Below are 20,262 nucleotides of genomic sequence, written 5' to 3'. Positions count from 1 at the left end.
AACAATGAAACGATATCTATTATGATACATCACTTTCTTGTGTGTTGATTTAATAGATTTGTGCATGAAATGGACCAACCATAAGTATCCCAGTAGACAATAGGATTGTCTTTTCCTATTTGGAATCCTAGCTTCCTTTTGGTGGTTTTCTCACATATATTGATCATTTATTAGACGATGAATTTTTATGTACACATTTTATTTAAATATGTATCGGTATATGAGTGAAGTTAATAAGGTCCAGCAAGTCTGGATACTTCACCAGGCTTGGCCAAAAAAATTGATATTTTTATGAGTTAATTTAGAGCAAAACTAAGATCTTTAGCTTTTAGGGGTTAGTTTATGGTAAATCTGATATTTTTTTGTGGACTTTTATGTCACATGTGAAATTTTGTCCAAACTCTATAATTTTTCTGACTCTACCACTGTCAATATACCGTGGATAATTCTGATATAGGTTCATAAATAGTGTTTAATAATTTTTAGACCTATCAGAATTATTCACCTCGGAAATATACAGATACAAATCAATAAGATGTGTACTTGAATTTCACCTTATTATATTTGTTATTCTATTTACTGTTGCATTTTTTATGTGATATGAAAATAATAGAACTTGAGGATTAATTATGTTGGTTTGGTCTAGTGATTTATTATTTGTTTGTGTTTTGCTTTTTGTTTGATACCTCTTACCCTCTAGTTATTATGGCTATACTAGTACTAGTTTTAATTAAAGAAAGCTTCAAGTTAAAATATGATATTATAATTTACTACATGAAAAAATTGTCACACAAATATTAATTTGGTGTAGTTTCCAATTACTACATAGTATTTATTTTACATGAAGTAGATGACAAAAGATTCTTGAAGCGTGTAGCTACGCTCGCTCCTTAAAACGAAAAGTGAATAATTGGTCCAAGAAACATTGTCCAATTTCAGCACATGCAATTGCAATATAAAATGTATATCTGACTTAATTTCACACAACTACTCCTATAAAATACTATATATGTTTAAGTATCATCAACACATTTTAAAGAAGAGTTTCCATATGACGAGATAGTCTTCTTTTAAATAAAAATAAAAAGACAGAAGTTAATAATTAATATTATTGTTAGTTATTAGTACTATTAGTTTTATTGTTTGTAGGTGATGTAACCAAAAAAGTTTTATTGGAGGTGAAAATCGAACTCCTGACATCTTTACTAGTGTACTCTCTGATTCATTCATCTTTATTCTTATAGATCTCTCATGAGCTAATCATTATTAGTCCAACCATGAACTATCTGCTTTATGACTATAGTTGATTTACTAGAGAAGCTTAAAATATAGAAAACATCTCTACATTAATCGTGCATTAGGTTATAGAGAAATAACTTTTGTACAATAAAATTTTGTTATCAATGTAATTTACATGCATTTTTGAAATATTTGTAATGTGTAGAAAATAAAAAGTATGAGAGAGATGAAAATAAATACATACAATACCACATATACGTTGCCAATATTTCGATATTTAAATAAAAACAAAGCTATATATGCTTCTTAAGTTGTCTATTTTTAGGCAATCCCTTGAGCAATGAGGAATTGAATCATCTTCAATTGTAGAAGTTGGTGTTGTTTATCTAAATCATCGGTTTCTTGTGAGTGAAAATGATAATATTCTTGGTACTTGATAGTGAGAAATTCAGAGTTAAATGGTGATGAAGAATCCTAATTAATTTTTCTTTCGATTTTTTAATTTTGAAGAAATTATTTTAAAAAATGTTAATTTTAAAATTAAAAATCTATTTTGACATGCCACATCACCACCATCTGCAATTTAGCCATATTTTTATTATTTGATGAGGGACTTTTTCTTATGTACATATTTTATTTCAACTATATATTGTCATCATAAAGCAAAGGGCCTCTTGATTGTTGACATCTTCATTTACCAAAGTACATACAATTTACAAACATGTCAAGTACCACAAGAAATCTTAGGAACCTTGGCCTATGCTTTTCAAATTCCATTCCTCAATCAAAATCTCCACCTACAAGTCCCACTCCTACCACTACTAGTGCATCTTCCTCACATCAACATCATCATCAAATTCATGACAAACCTTCTTCATCTACATCTTCCACATCAATTATGATCAAGAACTTCAACTCTCTCTATGACCCTTCCTTAACCTCTTCTAACCACACTTTATGCTCTTCTTCACTCTCTACCACTTTTACCACATCCACTTCTTTCGAAATCGAACCCGAACCTGAGCCAGTGGACTTCGCGGCAGCCTTTGCATCTCAACGCTTCTTCTTCTCCTCCCCCGGAAGCTCCAACTCACTAATCGAATACACAAACAAAAATATCATCCAACATTCTTCAATACCATTGACAGATAAGTCCAATAGTGTTAAGCGTGAAAAGAAAGAGAAGATAGAGAAAGAGGATGTTTTGTTCAACGGAAGTGTGGCAGTACCAACCTATTCTCCCGACCCTTATACAGATTTCAGGAGGTCGATGCAAGAGATGGTGGAGGCGCGGCCCGAGTTGATGGATGTGAAATCAAATTGGAATATCTTGCATGAGTTGCTTCTATGTTACCTTGCTCTAAACCCAAAGAATACTCACAAGTACATTCTTGGTGCTTTTGCGGATCTCCTCGTTACACTCATGTCATTCTAGTCATGATTCTAAATTGCGGTTACGAATACGCTACATATTTTTTATATTGCAAGAAAATGTACCTATTGCATAGACTTCTAAGATTTTATATTGCGGTCACAATTGCAGAGTGTTGTTGTTTAGATTATTTTGTTGTAAATTAAAATGATACCAAAGAATGTAACGTGTATGCCAGATAATGATTTGTCTCATCATCATCAATTAATCTGCTACTTCATTCATCCATGTTCATTTTTTTCTTGATTTGGTTAATTTTAACAAGTGAGTACTTGAGTATAGTACTAAAAATTTTGGTTTCTTTCCTTTGAAGGTGGGCAACATCTAATCAAAGTTTTGGTCCCCTCAGTTCTGCATTCATGGCCTTATTAATATTAATTAATATAATTTGTTAATTATTTTTATATTATTCAATATAAGTATGATATAATCTATATAGCTTTTGTTTTTGCTTTGGACAAAGACATTTCATGAAATTTGGGGCCGTGAGTCACGTTAATTTTAATATTATTTATACATAGGGTATTTTAGATATATGAATTTGATTCGTAAAAGTATTAGTTGTTCGATATATGAAATTATTTTAAGGTGAACAACAAACTCACATGTTCTGATGGTGAAGAGTTGAGATCTTAAATTGTGCTCCTCTCAAGTTGGGGTTTGAATCTCCCTCTTGATATCATTTCTTATGTTAAATTAATAAATTCCTGGACTTTTGTGTTCAGATTAATAAATAAAACGATGTGTTAATAACTTCTTTTTTTAATATTTTTATTGATTTCATTTAATTTTGCAGTGAGGAAATTATACTGAATTTTTTTGAGATAGATCATGAAAGACGCAAAGTAGCAAATAAATTGTATAGCCTATGGTCTCTTTTTAGATCTTGACGACATTCATAATTTAACTACTCATTCATCGTAATATAAATATAATTGTAGTATACAATTTTTAACCAAATTTCACTTACTTTATTTTACCACCAATATTCAATATACTGAATCATCTAATTTAATTTGAGGATCAATTCTGACATGAAGTTATTATAATGCTCTTTCAATCATAGTTGCAATGGATCGAACCGTGATCTTCCGTATTAGGTCAGAGTCAATGACCAACTAACAATTGGTTACACTACAATAGTCAATTTGGCTGATAAGCAAGCCCATGTTTAATTATTAATTAGTAGTTAAAATGTTTTTGACTTGTTGGGCAGTGGAAAGAGGAAATTCATATTGCACCACTAATAAACAAATGGAAGTGATTACTTAATCGTTGTTTGATTGAGCAGAATCGATGCATCCAGACGATGAAAATCATGAGATGCTCAGAGTCAGAAGGAGACAAATGAAAATCAGTAAAATAAGAATTGGCAAAGTGGCAAACAGACATGATCAAGGAATCTCGATTTTCTGCTCCCTTTCATTTTCATTTTCATTTTTTATGTTTTGATCCTTACTACTCCTACCGTCCCAATTTGATTGACACAGTTGACTGTTTTAGCATGTTGATGCATAACTTTGACGATTAATATTTTTAATTGTATAATAGTAAAAATTTTAAAAATTTGATATTTTGAAAATGTTCATCGAGACAAATCAAACAACATCTTATATACTAATATTTATTTTTGTTTATTAGTAGAAAAATAAGGTCAAAGCAACATGTGTGAATAGTGCACAACAGTCAATTGTGTCAATCAAATTAGGACGGAGGGAGTATATTATTTTAATGAGATGATGATGGCTTGGGATAAGCCACATTGAAGATTCACTTGTTTTATAGGTATTTTAATTTTTCTTTTTAGATAGTTTGACTCATTTTACAAAAATTTGAATGACCAGTTTTCTGTATAATACAAAAATATTTTATAGGTAAATATTTTTTTCACCTTCACCAAATTGCATGAGGAAAGATAGACAAATGTTAGTGGGTTAGAGGAAACATGTATGTATGAATTTGATTGGGGTTTCCCCGTTTGTGAGTTAAGGACCGAGATTTTTATTATGGAACAGCCTTAAGCAAAGTTGTCAAACATAAGAAAATGTGTTTTAACAATCAACATGTTTTTATATCGTTTATGTTTAATACTTTTGGCTTCTTAGCACTAGATATTGTGAATCTTCTAGAAAAAGTTCAAAGTGTCATGCATAACAATGTTGTGTCTCATAAATTTGTAGATATAGTTAGTTCCTCTCTGAGCCTGAGATATGGATGATAAGGTCGACGGTGGAAGCCGCCGAGTAAGGACTTTAGTTGGTCGTTGTTGGTGGTTGAACCCCGTTGTGAAGGAGAGGGTGGTACTTATGCACGCTTTAACGATCAAGTCAGTAAGCACCTTAGAGTGGGAGGTATTTAGGGTTAGATATTGCATACTTGAAGTAGCCTTTTGGCAAGCTTTATATAAGGAAAGAATTAGTGTTGTAAAGACCTAAAATATTCTTCTTCCCTCATGTGATTGTGATAGGTGTTGTCTGATGGCAGTGCGGCTTTACCAGACGGTCCATGTGTCCATGTTGAGCGGTGATCATCTCTAATTAGGGTATGTCCATCGTACAGTATGTTTTACTTGTTGCTTATGGGTCGGATGATCCAGTTTAGCGTGTATAATTGGTCCATTGGCCCAGTTCGATACATAGTTCTTAAGATGGTTAATTTTATCATTCAAAAAAGGTTAGTAGCACAACTTATTACTCGCTTGATTTTCATTTCTATGTAATTATCTTAAATATATATAATAAGATGAAAATACATATAAGATTTAAAACTATATTATTATAAAGTAAAACTTAATTAAAATGTCATCAAATTAGAATCCAAATCTCAAAATAAAACTTAACAATACTCCCTCCGTCCCAAAAAGAATGACCCATTTTGAATATATGCACTATTCATATATATTGTTTTGACCATATTTTTCTACTAATAAATAAAAATAAATATTAACATATAAGATGTTGTTAGATTCGTCTCGATGAGTATTTTCAAAATATCAATTTTTTATAATTTTTACTATTATACAATTAAAGATATTAGTCGCCAAAGTTATGTATTGGCATGCGTGTTTCGGTCAACTGGGTCATTCTTTTTGGGACGGAGGGAGTACTTATTAATTTAGTAGACTTACACCACCTACAACTTGAATAGTGTAGGCTTTGATATAAGGCATTGTCTACACATGTAAGACAATATTTACCATGTATGAGTTTATTGATCTAATAATAAAAATAAATTTGTACACGATAAAATTTTATCTCACCTGTACACCATAACATTGTCAGCCAAAAGCATGTGCAACCAGTAAGTTGGACCTCCAATTTATGGGGCCTCCAAATTTTAATTATACAGTATTAGCTAGGCACACTAAGAGCAACAATAAAAAAAATAAAAAAGTCAAAGTCTCAGTTAATTTGTTAATTAAAATATAACTTTTTATGTTAGTTTTTTTTTACAATATTAGTTATAAGAAATTAAGAATGACTATTTTTTATGTCATTGATGTTATTTTATAATTTAAATAGAGGGTAGTTTTTATTTGCATTTCTTTTATTAAAAGTTCATTTCTAATTTAAACAGAGCATCTAAATAATCAAGGACCGGTCCTGCACCATAGACTTGATCGTCATCATATAAAAATACTCCCTCTAGCACAAAATATAAAAACTCATTTATCATTACACGTATACCAATACAAACAAATCCTACAAATATTTTTAATTGTTTATTAGTAAAAATTATAAAAATTTAATATTTTGAAAACGTTCATCGAAACAAATCAAACAATATCATATGTGAGATATGAGCTAAATTTGAGTTGAAACGTGAGCTTGGTGAATGGGCGAAATTTTGTTTTCTGGACGATGGTGAATGGGCGAGGATGATAAAGTATTTTTGCAATTTTAAACAAATATTATCAAATTCTAAAGTTTAGATCTTTTAAACTAATAATTTGTTGTCAAGAAAAAACCATTAATTTAGACATTATATAGTAATATATATTTGAAAATTTGGTGACTCACACACACCAGTGCCCCTACATACTGTCCAACTATTGTATGGTTTAACTTTTATTAGAAAACATAAGAATACTCATTTTCCATGATTTTTCTTTTACTCATCATTTTACACGATGTTGAATTTACACATGTTTTGTATTTCAACTTTTGAACTTTTCCATTTTCGGTTAATCTCTTCAAATCCCAATTCCTAGCCATTTCACTATCCTCTTTAACCCGCCAAAAAATGCTGCAAATTGACTGAATCATATTTCTTTTATTAAGACGTTGAAATACCACGATTCCTTTTAATGAAGTTGTGTATCCCCTAAAATGAGAAAAAATAAATTTTGCTACATAGACACTGAAAATAACTTTAAACGCAAGTCTCAACTTTCAGTTGCATTGCCAGTTAAGGTACAAGCTCATTGCCATCCATGACCCTCAATTAATCATGTCAATTTCTACCACCAAAACAAGTTAATAATGACGAACGAATTCAATGTAATACCTAAAAGGGAGAAACTATAAGCGACAATTGTAAAAAATGGCAATAACCACGTGAGTAACAAAATACACAAGTCTCAAGTCATGGTGTTTTCCTCCCCTAGCTCCTCCGCCCTCCAAAAAAATGGAGCTAACCTCCAAAAATCTTTATCTAAGCATAAGATCACCCTATTCTCTAACAACTTTTTACAGAATACTTTGCTACAAAGACAAATCTCTTCGCATTAAGTAAGGGAGACCACACCTCCTGAATTAATGACCAAGGGCTTACCTGTGACTCTTTCCAAAATGAAGTACTACCACATGAACTACTTCATGTGGTGATACTTCAGCTACCTTGGTTAGCAGGAACTGTCCCGTCAGTACTACCACGTGAAGTACTGTCGGTAGATATACAGTGCAGAGCCACACCTGAAGCAATGTCAGCGTTACTCGGTTCAGTTTGATCAACCTGCAAATCAAGCTCTGCTAGCTCTGAAGACTTCCTTATCCCAGACTTATTATTGGGAAATACTTCAACATCAAACGGAAAAACATCAACTGCACTGGATGCTTTATTCCTCTCATTGACATCATCTGCAATTTTCTCACAATCACCTGAAGATACTGATATGGATTGGCAATCTCCAGGATTTTTGTTTGTCTGGAGATCAATTGTTGGCGCACCAACACTAGAATTGTTTTCACAATTAACAGGCAAATCTTTGGTGATATTCTGAGATTCAAGATACATCGAAGTGTTAGTTGTGAGACCTGCTTCGCCAGAGGCTCTATGACCATTGGGCCTAGAATGGGAACCAGGCTTATCATCAAGAATTACTTCAATATCAGCAGGCTTATCATCAAGGGCTTTATTCGTCTCATTGACACCATCAGCAATTTTCTCACAAATACCTGAAGAAACTAGAATAGATTGGCAACCTCCTGGATTTTTGTTTTTCTGGAGATCAATTGTTTTGGAATTATATAGATCTGCTTCATCAGCATTTGGCACACTAACAGAACTAGAGTTGTTTTCACAATTAGCGGGCAAATCTTTGGTAGTATTCTCTGATTCAACATGCATCATGTTGGTTGTGAGACCTGCTTCACCAGTGGCAGTATCACCATCTAGTCTAGAATGAGAGCCACAACCATTGACAGATTCAGCATATACTTCTGATCCAATACAGCCTGGTTGAGCACAGTCAGTCTTAACTCTCGGTTCAAAACTATCAGAAATCTTGGGTGAATCATGGTTACTTTCAGCCGAATATTTTGATTCCCTAGTCCTAAACTCAATTTTTGAGTCAATAGGAATATTTTCTTCGGAAGAGGGTGCAGATTTTTCATCACTGTTGTTATTTAAACCAACCTCAATTGTTACTTTGACCTCTTTGGAACAATTCTCAGTAACCTCCGACATAGCACCAACGTAATGTTCTTGTGAAGCTTCAGTGTTAATACAAGATGTACTGAGACAGTGTCTTTCCTTATCTTCTACTTGGCAACAAGACTTAGCTACATCCTCACCAGCATTTACGGTGCTTTTGTGGTCCACGCCCAATTTTTCATGAACAGTCTCATATACAGCATGACATGTGACATCTTTTAGGGATATACTATTCTGTATGGTGTCACTAGTAATGGCAGGTGCATTATTCAATGAGTTCTCAAAATGCCGACAACCAGATTCAATAGATATGACTTTTTCAATCTTCGGGCAACAATCAGATACAGATGAGTCTTCCCCATCCAGTTTTGCTACTTTGTATGTAGTAAGATTCTTATGATTAGAAACTGCAAAAAGTTGCATTATGCAAAAAACAAGTTCAAACTTAGAAAAAGGACAACAAGGATGTAGATCTCCAGGCATACATAACCAAATAAAAACCGTGCCAAGCATCTAGGAAAATGTACCTTCAGTAGCAATCAAATTTTCATTTGCAATTTCATGCTTTGATATCTTCTTCTGTAACATATCTACATGTGGAAATACCAACAGATTCATGTTCTTTGTTATTTGCTTGCTTGTTTGTTCAAGTGGCTCAAACCCAAAAACGGAGGTCCAGGTTTCTCTGAGTTCTGATATAGCTGGTATGACCAATAACTCAACATGTAAAGAACTAAGTGCCTGAAAACAGTCAGAGATTGAGTTTTTAAGTGAGCAAAATGAAATATCCAAAGGAAAATAGATAACGTGAAAGTGCAGCACGATTCTTTCCAGTTGTCCTACAATAAGACTAGCTCTTTCCCTCAAATTAAAAACCTAAAACTCCGTTTTACTTTGCCACGTACTACCTTTGGTCCATTTTGAAAGAAACAAAAGACCAAGTCATCAAGACCAAGGAAGAGTATTTAATGGAGTTAATGTTATATTTTTTTCTCAGGCATTTGGCTTGCAGTATTTTGCAGAAAATCTGGTTTTGTGACTGAACTGCTTGCTAAGCTTGGGTATTATTTTTGTTTTCACATTAAATATGAAGAAATTGCTTACAATCTGTGAAAAATTTCTCAGCAATTTTATTTATTGCTTTTTCTATATCGCAAAAACAAACCCAGCCCTAAGTTAACCCGGTGCGGATCATTTTTTTTATAAAATGTGACAAAAGAAAGATAGCCAAAAAACAAAAGTTATAGGCTAAAAGAGCATAATTGCAAAAACAGGAAGAGAAAAAAAATTGAAAAGGGTTATGAATGAGTTCAATAATGACCCAGTTAAATTCTGTAACTAAAACTGAAGAGACATAAAAACACTGAACTTACCCATTCAATGGCATTTAGAAGCCGACGGCACATTCCTTGTCGCCTATACATATAGCGGGTTCCAATAAATGGCATCTCTGCAAGTTGGTTCCCATGGATCCTATTTGATGAATTTAAAAAACTAAAACCATCAGAATAAAAATCACTCTCTTGCATCGATTAAAAGAAAATACTTCACACAGCATGATAGATTACAATCCTGCTAGCTGGGCAGGGAAGTATAGCTATACAAGGAAAATTTTGATTTAGCTATAGCGCAGAAAATTTAGGACAAAGTTCATGATTATGATATCTTATCCTAGATGAGTAAGGAAACTTTATAAAAGGAATATTTCAAAGTACCAAATAAGGTAAACATCCTACCAACAGATATTAGTGATACATTATGAAGGTTTTGCAATAGTAGGAGGTTAGGAACCAAATAATTGAATTCCAAGAATTAAAGAAAGAACACTTTTATTGGGAAAATAAAAAAGAATGAGAAAAATATCTCCACCAAAGGTTCCCTCTTCAACAATAGAGTCGCTAGTCACTACTCTACTCAAAATGTTTACAATACTCAATGATCCTCCTCTCTATCTTCTAACTAAACAAATAGCTAACTAGAAACTTCCCTAACTAATTATTCCTATTCTATATCCTAACAATACACTCCTCCTCAAAACAACCTTGTCCTTGATGTTAAAATCTGCTATAGTCAGCACATGTTCAATGGTTCTAATAGAAAATAAAAAGATAAAATTCTCCTCCAGAATCCCACTATTGGGAGCTTGATGAATCAACTTCAGCTTCAGCCAGATTCATCATCCATTGTTCTATACTTTCTGACCATAGTAGCCAAAGTGCCAAACCAGAGCAATATTTCCCAAACACCTTAGGTGCAATTTTAGCTTGCAAGCGAAACAGGTATACAATCGGCTCAACAAAAAAAAGAATTGTGAAAACTTATACAAGGCCACCAGAACTCTCAGTTGGGTTAAGCTCATTGGGTTTATTGTGATGCCCTTCTCATAGAATGTCTCTCCTTTGTCCTTGCTTCTGCTTCCCAGTTTTTATTCACTGTGATGATGTTCCATCCCCAACTACCATACGTGGAATACTAGTAAACAAGCACAGTAACCACCTCATCACGGGCACATGCACCCAATTTCACACTAAACCCCTGAACCTGTCTCCTAAATCGAATTAGTTAGCAGTGGATAACATATAACCTTTTTTGGATACTTCTTTAATGAACCAAGTAGCTGGGTCAGAACAGTTGGGTTCTAGAAGGCAGCCAAGTAACCATGTGAGTCAAGAATTAATTAAACCTCATGCAAAAATTCTGGAAGGTGGAAAAGGAAAGAGAAACTGTGTAGCTAATTGTAGGGTGAGAGGATTTGTGTGAGTAACAATAAGTTAGGACCCCAATTGTGGGTTCATGCTTCCTAGCCATATGGAAGTTATGTTAGGAAAATAAAAGCGAGAAGAAGGGAAACACTGATGTGGCAAAGATTGGAGGAATTGGTGGCACCTCAACTCTATTCACAATGTTTACACTACTCACTGATCATCCTCTCTATCCTTGTAATCCCCAATGTATACAATTATTCTCCAACCAAATAGACAACTAACTAACTTTCCTAATTGAATAAAAAAAATCCAAACTAATTCTACCTATTCTATATCCTAACATATATAACCAAACTGATGGCTAAATTACTTAGATACGGGCATACGGCCATATATTATATAAGTACAGCAAAAGTTCAAAAACTGGGGCATGGGTACAGAATAATTATATTATATAGAAACAGAAAAAACAAAAATAATTAAGTTAAAGTCACTAGATTGATTACAACCGAAGCCTTTTTCCACTAGATGAAATTGGCTACATATGGATCAAACAACAATATAATGTCCAGTCATGAATTAAGCCCAATGATAGACCATTTAACTCTAAATCATTGTCAATGTTTGGCCTATGGCCTATAGTTTTCTGTGAACTCGCTCTATCATCAACTATTGAGCTATCCTCCATCAAGTATACCTTCTTAACTCTTTAGTGAGTGTGTATTTTAGCAGTGGGAGTAAAGTAAACGCACTGCGACGAAGCTACGAATAGTGGTTTTTCTATTTTCATGTTTAAACACTATCAAACGTACGACAGCGGTAGTAAAACACAAAACCAAACTTACAATTACTGATGCTTCAGGGATCTCCTCCACACATTACCATACCATATTTTGTTAAGAGACATTACTATCTTTTCGCAGTATTTTAGATCAGAAAATCAAATATAATTTTCAGGATTTTCTAATTCAAGTAAAAATATCAAGCACGTTTTTTGAACGGATTGAAGCATGAATTTTGTTTTATTTATTAGCAAACCAAATCTTTTTTTCTGTTTTAATTGAACCAGCTTGTGCTTTATTGATAACAGAGTATTGGATATGTATCAATGAGTGTCCAACAAGAACCAATGCCTGAATATGTACCTAATATGTGTAGGGGGGGCCTTTTAGCAGCACTCATGCATCATTAAATGATGTTTTAACTGTTGATATGCACATGATCAATAGAAGATTCAACTCTAGGTACTCCAATAATTAATCCATTTACAATAATGTAAGGAAAGGTAATATTGATTACATCTTGGCGAGAAATACCTATATCACATTTATTTCTAAAGAATGGTAACTGAAACACGTACTAAAGACATCAAACCTTGCAAAGAATACCTATATCACATTTATTTCCAAAGAATGGTAACTGAAACACCTACTAAAGACATCAAACCAATAAACCCGACCATTTGCAGAGGAAATTGAATATATATATATTGACTGCTTATGCAAACATTTATGAGCAAATCTAAAATTTCAGTGGACAAATACCTGATAGATGCGACACAGATGATCTCATCACCTCTCTCTAGAATTGCAGTAATAAACCCACTATAATTCAGCCGTTTGAAGTTTGACCTAAAAATGATAACAAGCATATAAGCAACGCGTATCATATAAGAATAATAGTTATCTATCCTAACACATTAATTAAGTTTTTGACGCATGAAAGATGAAACTAGGACACCATAATTTTCTTAAATGTTTTCAGATTTGGCAGTAGGCTTAGCCCATCCTTACATTGTAAGATGAGGAATGTCACTCTTTGTCTTTATAAACTATTTTCAAGCCTTATCTCCTCACACCCAACATTATTGAGTTTGGTACATGAATATTATTTTCAGGCGTTATCTCTTCACACCCAACATTGATAGGATCTTATACTATTTTAGGTTTTGGATTGGGTTTCTAACTCATCCTTACATAACGGCCTGTAAGGGGAGGGGCATCACCCTTTATAAACTAATTTCAAACCTTATCACTTTTGAATGTGGGGCTTCAATTTTCCCAATAATATAGCTCTTCATGTCTATTACTATTATACCTCGTGTGTGGAGTGGAGATATGGTGGATGACCTAACAGATAGGCTCCGATATCATGTTAGTTTTACTCTCTTAGGGCTAGCACAATAATGTTGTGCGAGTAGTTTCTGCTATTGGAATGTGGGATCATTTCCTTTTGTTAAGACTCCCACATTAGATAGTGATATGACTTGAATAATTGTTATAAGTGGGAGATGACACTCATTTACCACTTTGAACCAAAAGGAATATCTACAAAGGCAAATGCAGGATCTGGATAATGTTTGTTTGATATGAAGAAAGATAAGAGACATGTGATCTTACCCACAATTATATAGAATACTGCGGATCAGATTGGTCCCACTTCTATGATCAATATATGGCATGAAGCACTCATTCATTATTGATAATGCAACAGCTAGCTTAGAATTACATTCTACCGTCTGAGATTTTGTCAGAGAAACATCAAGGCCAACATCTGACCGCCGAATAAAAGAACAAGAAAATCCATCTTCAATTTCATGTTTAACCCCAAGAAGCATTTCAAGTCTCTCAGATAACTGGAGGTCAAAATAAAAATAAAATAAAAATAAGTTTGATTGTAATGACTAGAATGTCGAAAGGATAAGCAATATATTTATCACCAGGAGTTAACAAACCATTGAAATTGTAGCCTCTATTAGTCTATTTCAAGTAAGAATTTAGCTCAGTTCAACTTACAACTAAAAATAACTTAGCTTCAACCAATTAGATACAGTTATCCAGATTCGAGCAGATGGAAAAAAAATAGATCATACCTCTTGACATTTGTTTCCACAAAATGCATTCCTGGAATCATCGGTCTTATCGCCATTTGCCATCATGGAATCATCGGTCTTATCGCCATTTGCCATCATGGAATCATCGGTCTTATCGCCATTTGCCACAATACAGGATATGTGAACTACAGAAGGTAAAAAAGCCATATTCATTTCTAGCTGGGAAGTAACACAGCTCCTCATGAGAAATAAGTATTTAAATATCAAAAGAATATATTATAGGGCATACATTTTTCCTCACATAAATGGCATGTGAGCAGTGTAGGGATAGTAAAATCATCATTGACAACTGTTTGGTTTGAACTTCCATCAACCAACCCACAAAATTTGCAACAACAATAAATGCAGTGCCAGTCACCAGATGGGAACTTCTGCAAGTTAAAAAACAGATATCTTATTTTCCAGAACAAACATAATTAGGTTGCACAATTTTAAAATTCAGATGTCATAAATAAATCTAAAAACTATGAAAACTATGAAGTATATAAAATAACAATAAGATTTTCCCGTTGATTCTCATGAAATCTTATAGAAGTTCAGAAGTGAAAAGAAAAAAAAAACACAATCAACAAGCATATATATTTTCACCAAGCAAAAAGAAGGAAAAAGGCACAATGTTGAACAAATCCAACAAATTTTTCCCCAAATTTAGCATATATTCCAGCCCTTTTCACTGATAAGACAATTCTTTTTCCAGTGGTGAGACAATTGATACTAAAGGAAAAGGGACAACAAAAGTGTAGTTCATAACAGTCAAAATTAATATCCTAATAAGAAATTTGCAATGAAAGAGTTCTATTTTTTGAAGAAGACAATGAATGAGTTCTTTTTTTTTTTTTGAACGGCCAATGAATGAGTTCTTTTTCCTAAAAAAATTAAAGTAAACCGTGTAGCCATGCATCAAGAGACATACTTTTATATCCAAGCAGCTTTTATGGAATGTTGATGGGCAACCATCACAACAGATCAGGTCTCCACCATCTCCGCATACACCGCATGTATCATCATTTGGATCTTCACCCGCAACATCAACGAAGTGAAAACTTTTAAGTTCAGATTTATCTTGTTTATTCCATGAATCTAGCAGGCATTGTAGGAGTGAAGTTTCTTCCTCCGTATATATATTTTTCAGAGGATCAGATTGTTTGCTTCCTGCATGAGCTCCAAAGTCTGAAATTGTTATGATTTCATTACAACATCCACATTGAATGCCATCTCCTGTGATCTTACCTTGGAAAGCAATTTCCAACTTATCTTGCATATAATGGACCTTCCCATTTTGGAGGATTGTGCCCAGATCAATCATCCAGGCAAGTACAGTTCGTTTTCCACTGTATGGCACATATCCATTAACTTCTGAATCTACCTCCTCTGTAGCATCACGAACCAACAGAGCACATCGAGTCTTGTTGTGTGTTTTATGCCGTTTACGATCCCTGTTAGGTGATGTAACATTCGAGTTGCCCTCCTCAGGAAGTGATCGTTTCCTTTTCTTTTTCCCTTTCACTAACTTACCCTTGCCTGCACCAGAACCTGGTTTTATTTTTTTCTTTTTTCGATTGACTCCATCGACTCTCTTTCCACCCTTTCCTCCAAATGGCACACGTTTAACTTTACTATCTATCCTGGACTTGGTAGCTACTCTAGTTAATGAATTGAAATCTTCCTCCGATATTGGTGTAAATTTGAATCCTGGTCTGTACAACTTACCTTCACCGTCCCCGGCTTCATAATGCTTTTTAAGCCTCTTGTATGCCAAGGTTATTGACCAATGTGTTTTTCCGTCCAGAGCAACATATACTGCATCAATATAATCTCTTCCGTTTCTAGGTCTACGGTCAACAGTCCATCCTGCAGCCGAGAGACATTCCATTATTTTATCCCTCACCAACTTCTTTTCTTCACGGCTTGTACTTTGTTTAGCAACAGGTGCATCCACAGTATTTGATGCCATCCCACCATTCTCAGTTTTCAAAACCTTTCGCAATTTATTTTTCCTTACAGGAGAAAATCCTTTCTTTTTTAACTTTTTACCGGAAGATCTCCTTGAGCGTGTATCATCAACTTCACTTTCACTATCTGTTACAGTTACAACTTTTTTACCGTCTTCACGGCTCACCTTTCCTTTACTATTATGTGCCAGGGTCATGAGATGTTTTTGTTGCTCGGTCTTGGGGGGTCTTCCACGCTTACGCGGTGACTGAACATCCTCTTTTAACTCTGTTTTGGGATGCCTCTCAAGCTTACGCGGTGACTGAACATCCTCTTTTAGCTCTGTTTTGCGAGGCCTCCCAAGCTTACGCGGTGACTGATTATCCTCTTTTAACTCTGTTCTGCAAAGCCTCCTAAGCTTACGCGGTGGCTGATCATCTAATTCATCTTTCTCTTTTATCTCTGTTTTCCGAGGCCTCCCAAGCTTCCGTGGTGGCTGATCATCTAATTGGTCTTTCTCTTTTATTTCTGTTTTGGGAGGCCTCCCACGCTTCCGTTTCAATTTCTTCTTGCCCTTCCCTCCCATTTTCAACATAACCCTATCATTCTTTTTACCATCAGTTAAAACTTCATCAGCTTCTTCAAGCTCCTTCTTGACTTGTATCATCTCCAACTGACCATGTTCTCCATCATTCTCAGAAGGTATGCAATCATGCCCTCCATTATAAGCTCTTTTGTCATCTCCCCTCTTTAACCTGGACCGCAATATACGACCCCCACTCAACCCTTCATTCTCCTTCTCAGCTACTGCAATACTATGCCCATCTTTTAAACAACTCCTAGGGCTACTGTTCTCATTCTCATCTATGTTAACATTTACACTCAAATCCAGGTTTAAATCAAAATCAAATTTTGTTTTCAAGGCGCAATCAACAACGCCTGCACATTCAACTTCGCCCTTCTTCTCAATCGACGAGGTAGGTTCCACTAAAACCTCATCACCCAAAACTAAAGCCTCAACTTCACCCTTCTTCTCAATAGATGAGGTAGATTCCACTAAACTCTCATCACCCGAAACTAAAGCCCCAGTTTCACCATTCTTCTCAATTGATGAAGTAGGTTCCACTAAACCCTCATCACCTGAAAATAAAGCCTCAACTTCACCCTTCTTCTCAATTGATAAGGTAGCCTCCACTAAACCCTCATCACCCAAAACTAAAGCCTCAGTTTCACCCTTCTTCTCAATCAATGAAGTAGGCTCCACTAAACCCTCATCACCCGAAACTAATGCCTCAGTTTCACCCTTCTCAATCAATGAAGTAGGCTCCACTAAACCCTCATCGCCCGAAACTAATGCCTCAGTTTCTCCCTTCTTCTCAATCAATGAAGTAGGCTCCACAAAACCCTCGTCACCGGAAACTAATGCCTCAGATTCACCCTTCTTCTCAATCAATGAGGTAGGTTCCACAAAAACCTCATCACCTGAAAATAAAGCCTCAACTACGGCCTTCGTACGTTCCACCAAACCCTCATCACCCGAAACTAATGACTCAGTTTCACCCTTCTTCTCAATCAATGAGGTAGGTTCCACTAAATCATCATCACCTGAAAATAGAGCCTCGACTACGGCCTTCTTACGTTCCACCAAACCCTCATCACCCGAAACCAAAACCTCATTCTTCACACGAACCCTTTTCTTATGAACAACTTCTCCTTGAACAGAACCCTTCCCAGACCGAGTCTGAGATCTCAACCCTTCTCTCATTTTTCAGAAAACCCTAACTCTACAAACACCTTAAAACTGAACTAAACCAAAATAGAAAAAACAAAACCCCCATTCAGTTCTTAACCGAAAAACCTTACAGTTACAGTGCAGATGAAGAAAATTCCATTGCAAGATTTACAACAAACTCACCAACAAAATCTCTGTAACAAAAAACAAAAACAGTTTAAGAAAATCAAACAAAAATTATCAGATCAAAATCAAACACAGAAAAAATATTATAAAATGTTTCGTACCTTACCAATGTGATAACGATCGGAGAGAAATTTTCGAAACCTAGAAGTTGGTGCGATGAATCAGAGTATTTTGAGGAGCATTGTTCCAAGATTGTGTTAGGTTTTAGAGCGAGAAAATGAAAAGACAAAGGGAAAATGAAGAGACAGAAAAACGGGGTTTAGAGACTGAAGAAAGAAAAGAAAACAACGCTGTGGAGAAAAAAACTGTGTTCTGATTTTTATACTGCGAGATTTCTTCGTCTTTTCATTTCCTTTTCTTTCATTTTTGACTGAATTATTATTATTCTTTTTGTTTTTTACTGAATTTTTTTTCTTTTTTGGTAAATTACTTAAACAAATATTCATTAATAATCTAAGATTGAGCACTAAATCTTTAACATGTGTCGAAAAAAAGAGTGAATCTATAACCTTTTTTTTTTAAACTGAACAGACAATTATTGATAGCTTTAGTTTGAATTTGAATTATGAATTAAAATATTTATTAACTTTAGTTAAGACAAAAAATATTCTATAAAAAGTTGAGGCATTGAATATTTCAATGTTTTATGGATTTTCAATAGTAAAAAGTAGGATTAAATATATATTTTAATTTATGATATGGAATATCACTCTTTTAATTAGTTTTTATTTTAAATTTAAAATCTTTATATTTAAGAAAATGGTGTGTAGTCTTCTTGATAGATTAATTACTCCCTTCGTTACTTTTTATTTGTCGTCTTAGATTTATGCACATATGTCAATGCACGACTTTGATCACTAATATTTTTAATTATTTTTTATAAAAAAATTATGAAAATTTTATATTTTGAAAATACTCGTCGAGACAAATTGAATAATATTTTATATGTTAATATTTATTTTCGTATACTAGTAGAAGATTACGTTCAAAGTAGATTATATGAATAGTGCGCGAGATTCTCAAATGACAAATAAAAAGAAATGAATGGAGTAATTAATTATGATTAGGTGTCTATTGTAAAAAGATAACAAAATGAGAATCCAAAATCTATTTATTAATTTTAAATTCGATATTCATTTATAAATTCATTCAATAGAAATTTATAATTACTTATCCAATTTCTTTTGAAAATCCATCCAAATTTTGATAGGATAGTCGGAAATTAGTATATATATAGCAAAGAACATTATGTTCGAAGAAGCTTCAATGTCAAACTCATTATGAATCCTTATCAATTGAGTATTGTTGTAAGCATTGTTGAGATTTGAGTAATATGCAAGAAATACATGATCTAAGCATCCACGTTAAGTACAATTTGGATGTCATAAGAGGAGTGTTCAAAAATTAAGTTGTGTTTTGAAAACCATTTCATTGGTGACAATTTTTGTCATGATTAATATTAAAGTAATCCACCAATTCTAACATATTTCGAGAATGGCATTGGACACTCACAATTTTATATGGCTATCCAAAATTACTAAAATACGATAAACACATAGATTACTAAATATTATTACATAATTTATATAATCAATCCACTTTTTCAGAGTGTATCATGGTCATTTTAATGATTTATGAGTAACACATGAAAAAATGGAAATATCAATCATCAAATTGATCAATTGCATGCTCTCTAAACAGTTATTCATTTGATCTTAAATATAATTACAGAGTCATTTGTATTTGATTGAAATTTAAATTAAATACATGTGACTTTTTTTATATTTAAGAAATGAAGTAGAACATGTGAACATGAGTTTGACAATTACATAGATGAAACAATTTCAAAGCAAGTTGTTTCTAAGAAAGAAATTTAACGTTATAAATTTAACATGTATATTTAGACTAAACAAGTGTTAAATGCTGGTAAAAATTGCTTCCAATGACAGATTTTAAAGAAGTTTTATTAAATTTATAAATTAATTGTTAGATGAAATTTTAACAGAAAAAATGAAATGGATATATACCTTTTCTAAACATATTTTTAACACTGAAATAGAAAAAGAAGAGTAATTGAGACAAATCGATTAGTTAAAAGAGAAGTTTCTTGTAAAACAAAATGGTGAAGCAAGAGCAAGACCAGAGGTGGGAATATGCTAGGCGGCCTACATGGCCTTAAGGTTTAGCCTGCATAGGTTCAGATCAGACCAACTTATTTATTTAAATAGAGCAGACCAATATTTTTTTATAAGCGAATTAGTTAAATAGG

General features: G+C 33.6%; 2 protein-coding genes across 4 annotated transcripts; one reads left to right on the top strand and one right to left on the bottom strand.

The window, feature by feature from the left end:
• The first annotated feature begins 1,920 nt into the window (after positions 1–1,920).
• On the top strand, positions 1,921–2,893 carry LOC123896615 (transcription repressor OFP12-like). The gene has a single exon (XM_045946988.1). The coding sequence runs from the start codon at positions 1,961–1,963 to the stop codon at positions 2,672–2,674; it is 714 nt and encodes a 237-aa protein (XP_045802944.1). The 5' UTR covers positions 1,921–1,960; the 3' UTR covers positions 2,675–2,893.
• A 4,301-nt stretch (positions 2,894–7,194) lies between these two features.
• Positions 7,195–18,347, bottom strand: LOC123918469. 3 transcript variants are annotated; one of them, XM_045970548.1, is made up of 10 exons: positions 18,095–18,293; positions 17,550–18,001; positions 15,057–17,501; positions 14,373–14,514; positions 14,123–14,268; positions 13,650–13,885; positions 12,795–12,881; positions 9,919–10,018; positions 9,073–9,286; positions 7,195–8,952 (listed from the first exon to the last, which is right to left on the bottom strand). In XM_045970548.1, exons 2-10 carry the CDS (start codon positions 17,838–17,840, stop codon positions 7,502–7,504), a joined length of 5,112 nt encoding a protein of 1,703 aa, XP_045826504.1. In that variant the 5' UTR covers positions 17,841–18,001; positions 18,095–18,293; the 3' UTR covers positions 7,195–7,501. The 3 variants fall into 3 exon arrangements, with proteins under 3 accessions (XP_045826504.1, XP_045826490.1, XP_045826496.1); XM_045970534.1 differs by having other exon boundaries at positions 15,057–18,001; positions 18,095–18,347; XM_045970540.1 differs by having other exon boundaries at positions 15,057–18,001; positions 18,100–18,307.
• Positions 18,348–20,262: the final 1,915 nt, after the last annotated feature.

The sequence above is a fragment of the Trifolium pratense genome, linkage group LG1 (assembly GCF_020283565.1).
Source record: "Trifolium pratense cultivar HEN17-A07 linkage group LG1, ARS_RC_1.1, whole genome shotgun sequence".
Classification (NCBI taxonomy): Eukaryota; Viridiplantae; Streptophyta; class Magnoliopsida; order Fabales; family Fabaceae; genus Trifolium; species Trifolium pratense.
This window is presented reverse-complemented; position numbering and strand designations above follow the sequence as displayed.

Bases quoted from the DNA above. Each gene is read 5' to 3' on its own strand.
- LOC123896615 (XM_045946988.1), top strand. From the start codon at position 1,961: ATGTCAAGTACCACAAGAAATCTTAGGAACCTTGGCCTATGCTTTTCA.
- LOC123918469 (XM_045970534.1), bottom strand. From the start codon at position 17,840: ATGAGAGAAGGGTTGAGATCTCAGACTCGGTCTGGGAAGGGTTCTGTT. The intron at 13,886-14,122 runs GTATGATCTATT...TTTGACCTCCAG, and splicing joins GTGGAAACAAATGTCAAGAG to TTATCTGAGAGACTTGAAAT. The intron at 10,019-12,794 runs GTATTTGTCCAC...TTCATCAAATAG, and splicing joins ATCTGTGTCGCATCTATCAG to GATCCATGGGAACCAACTTG.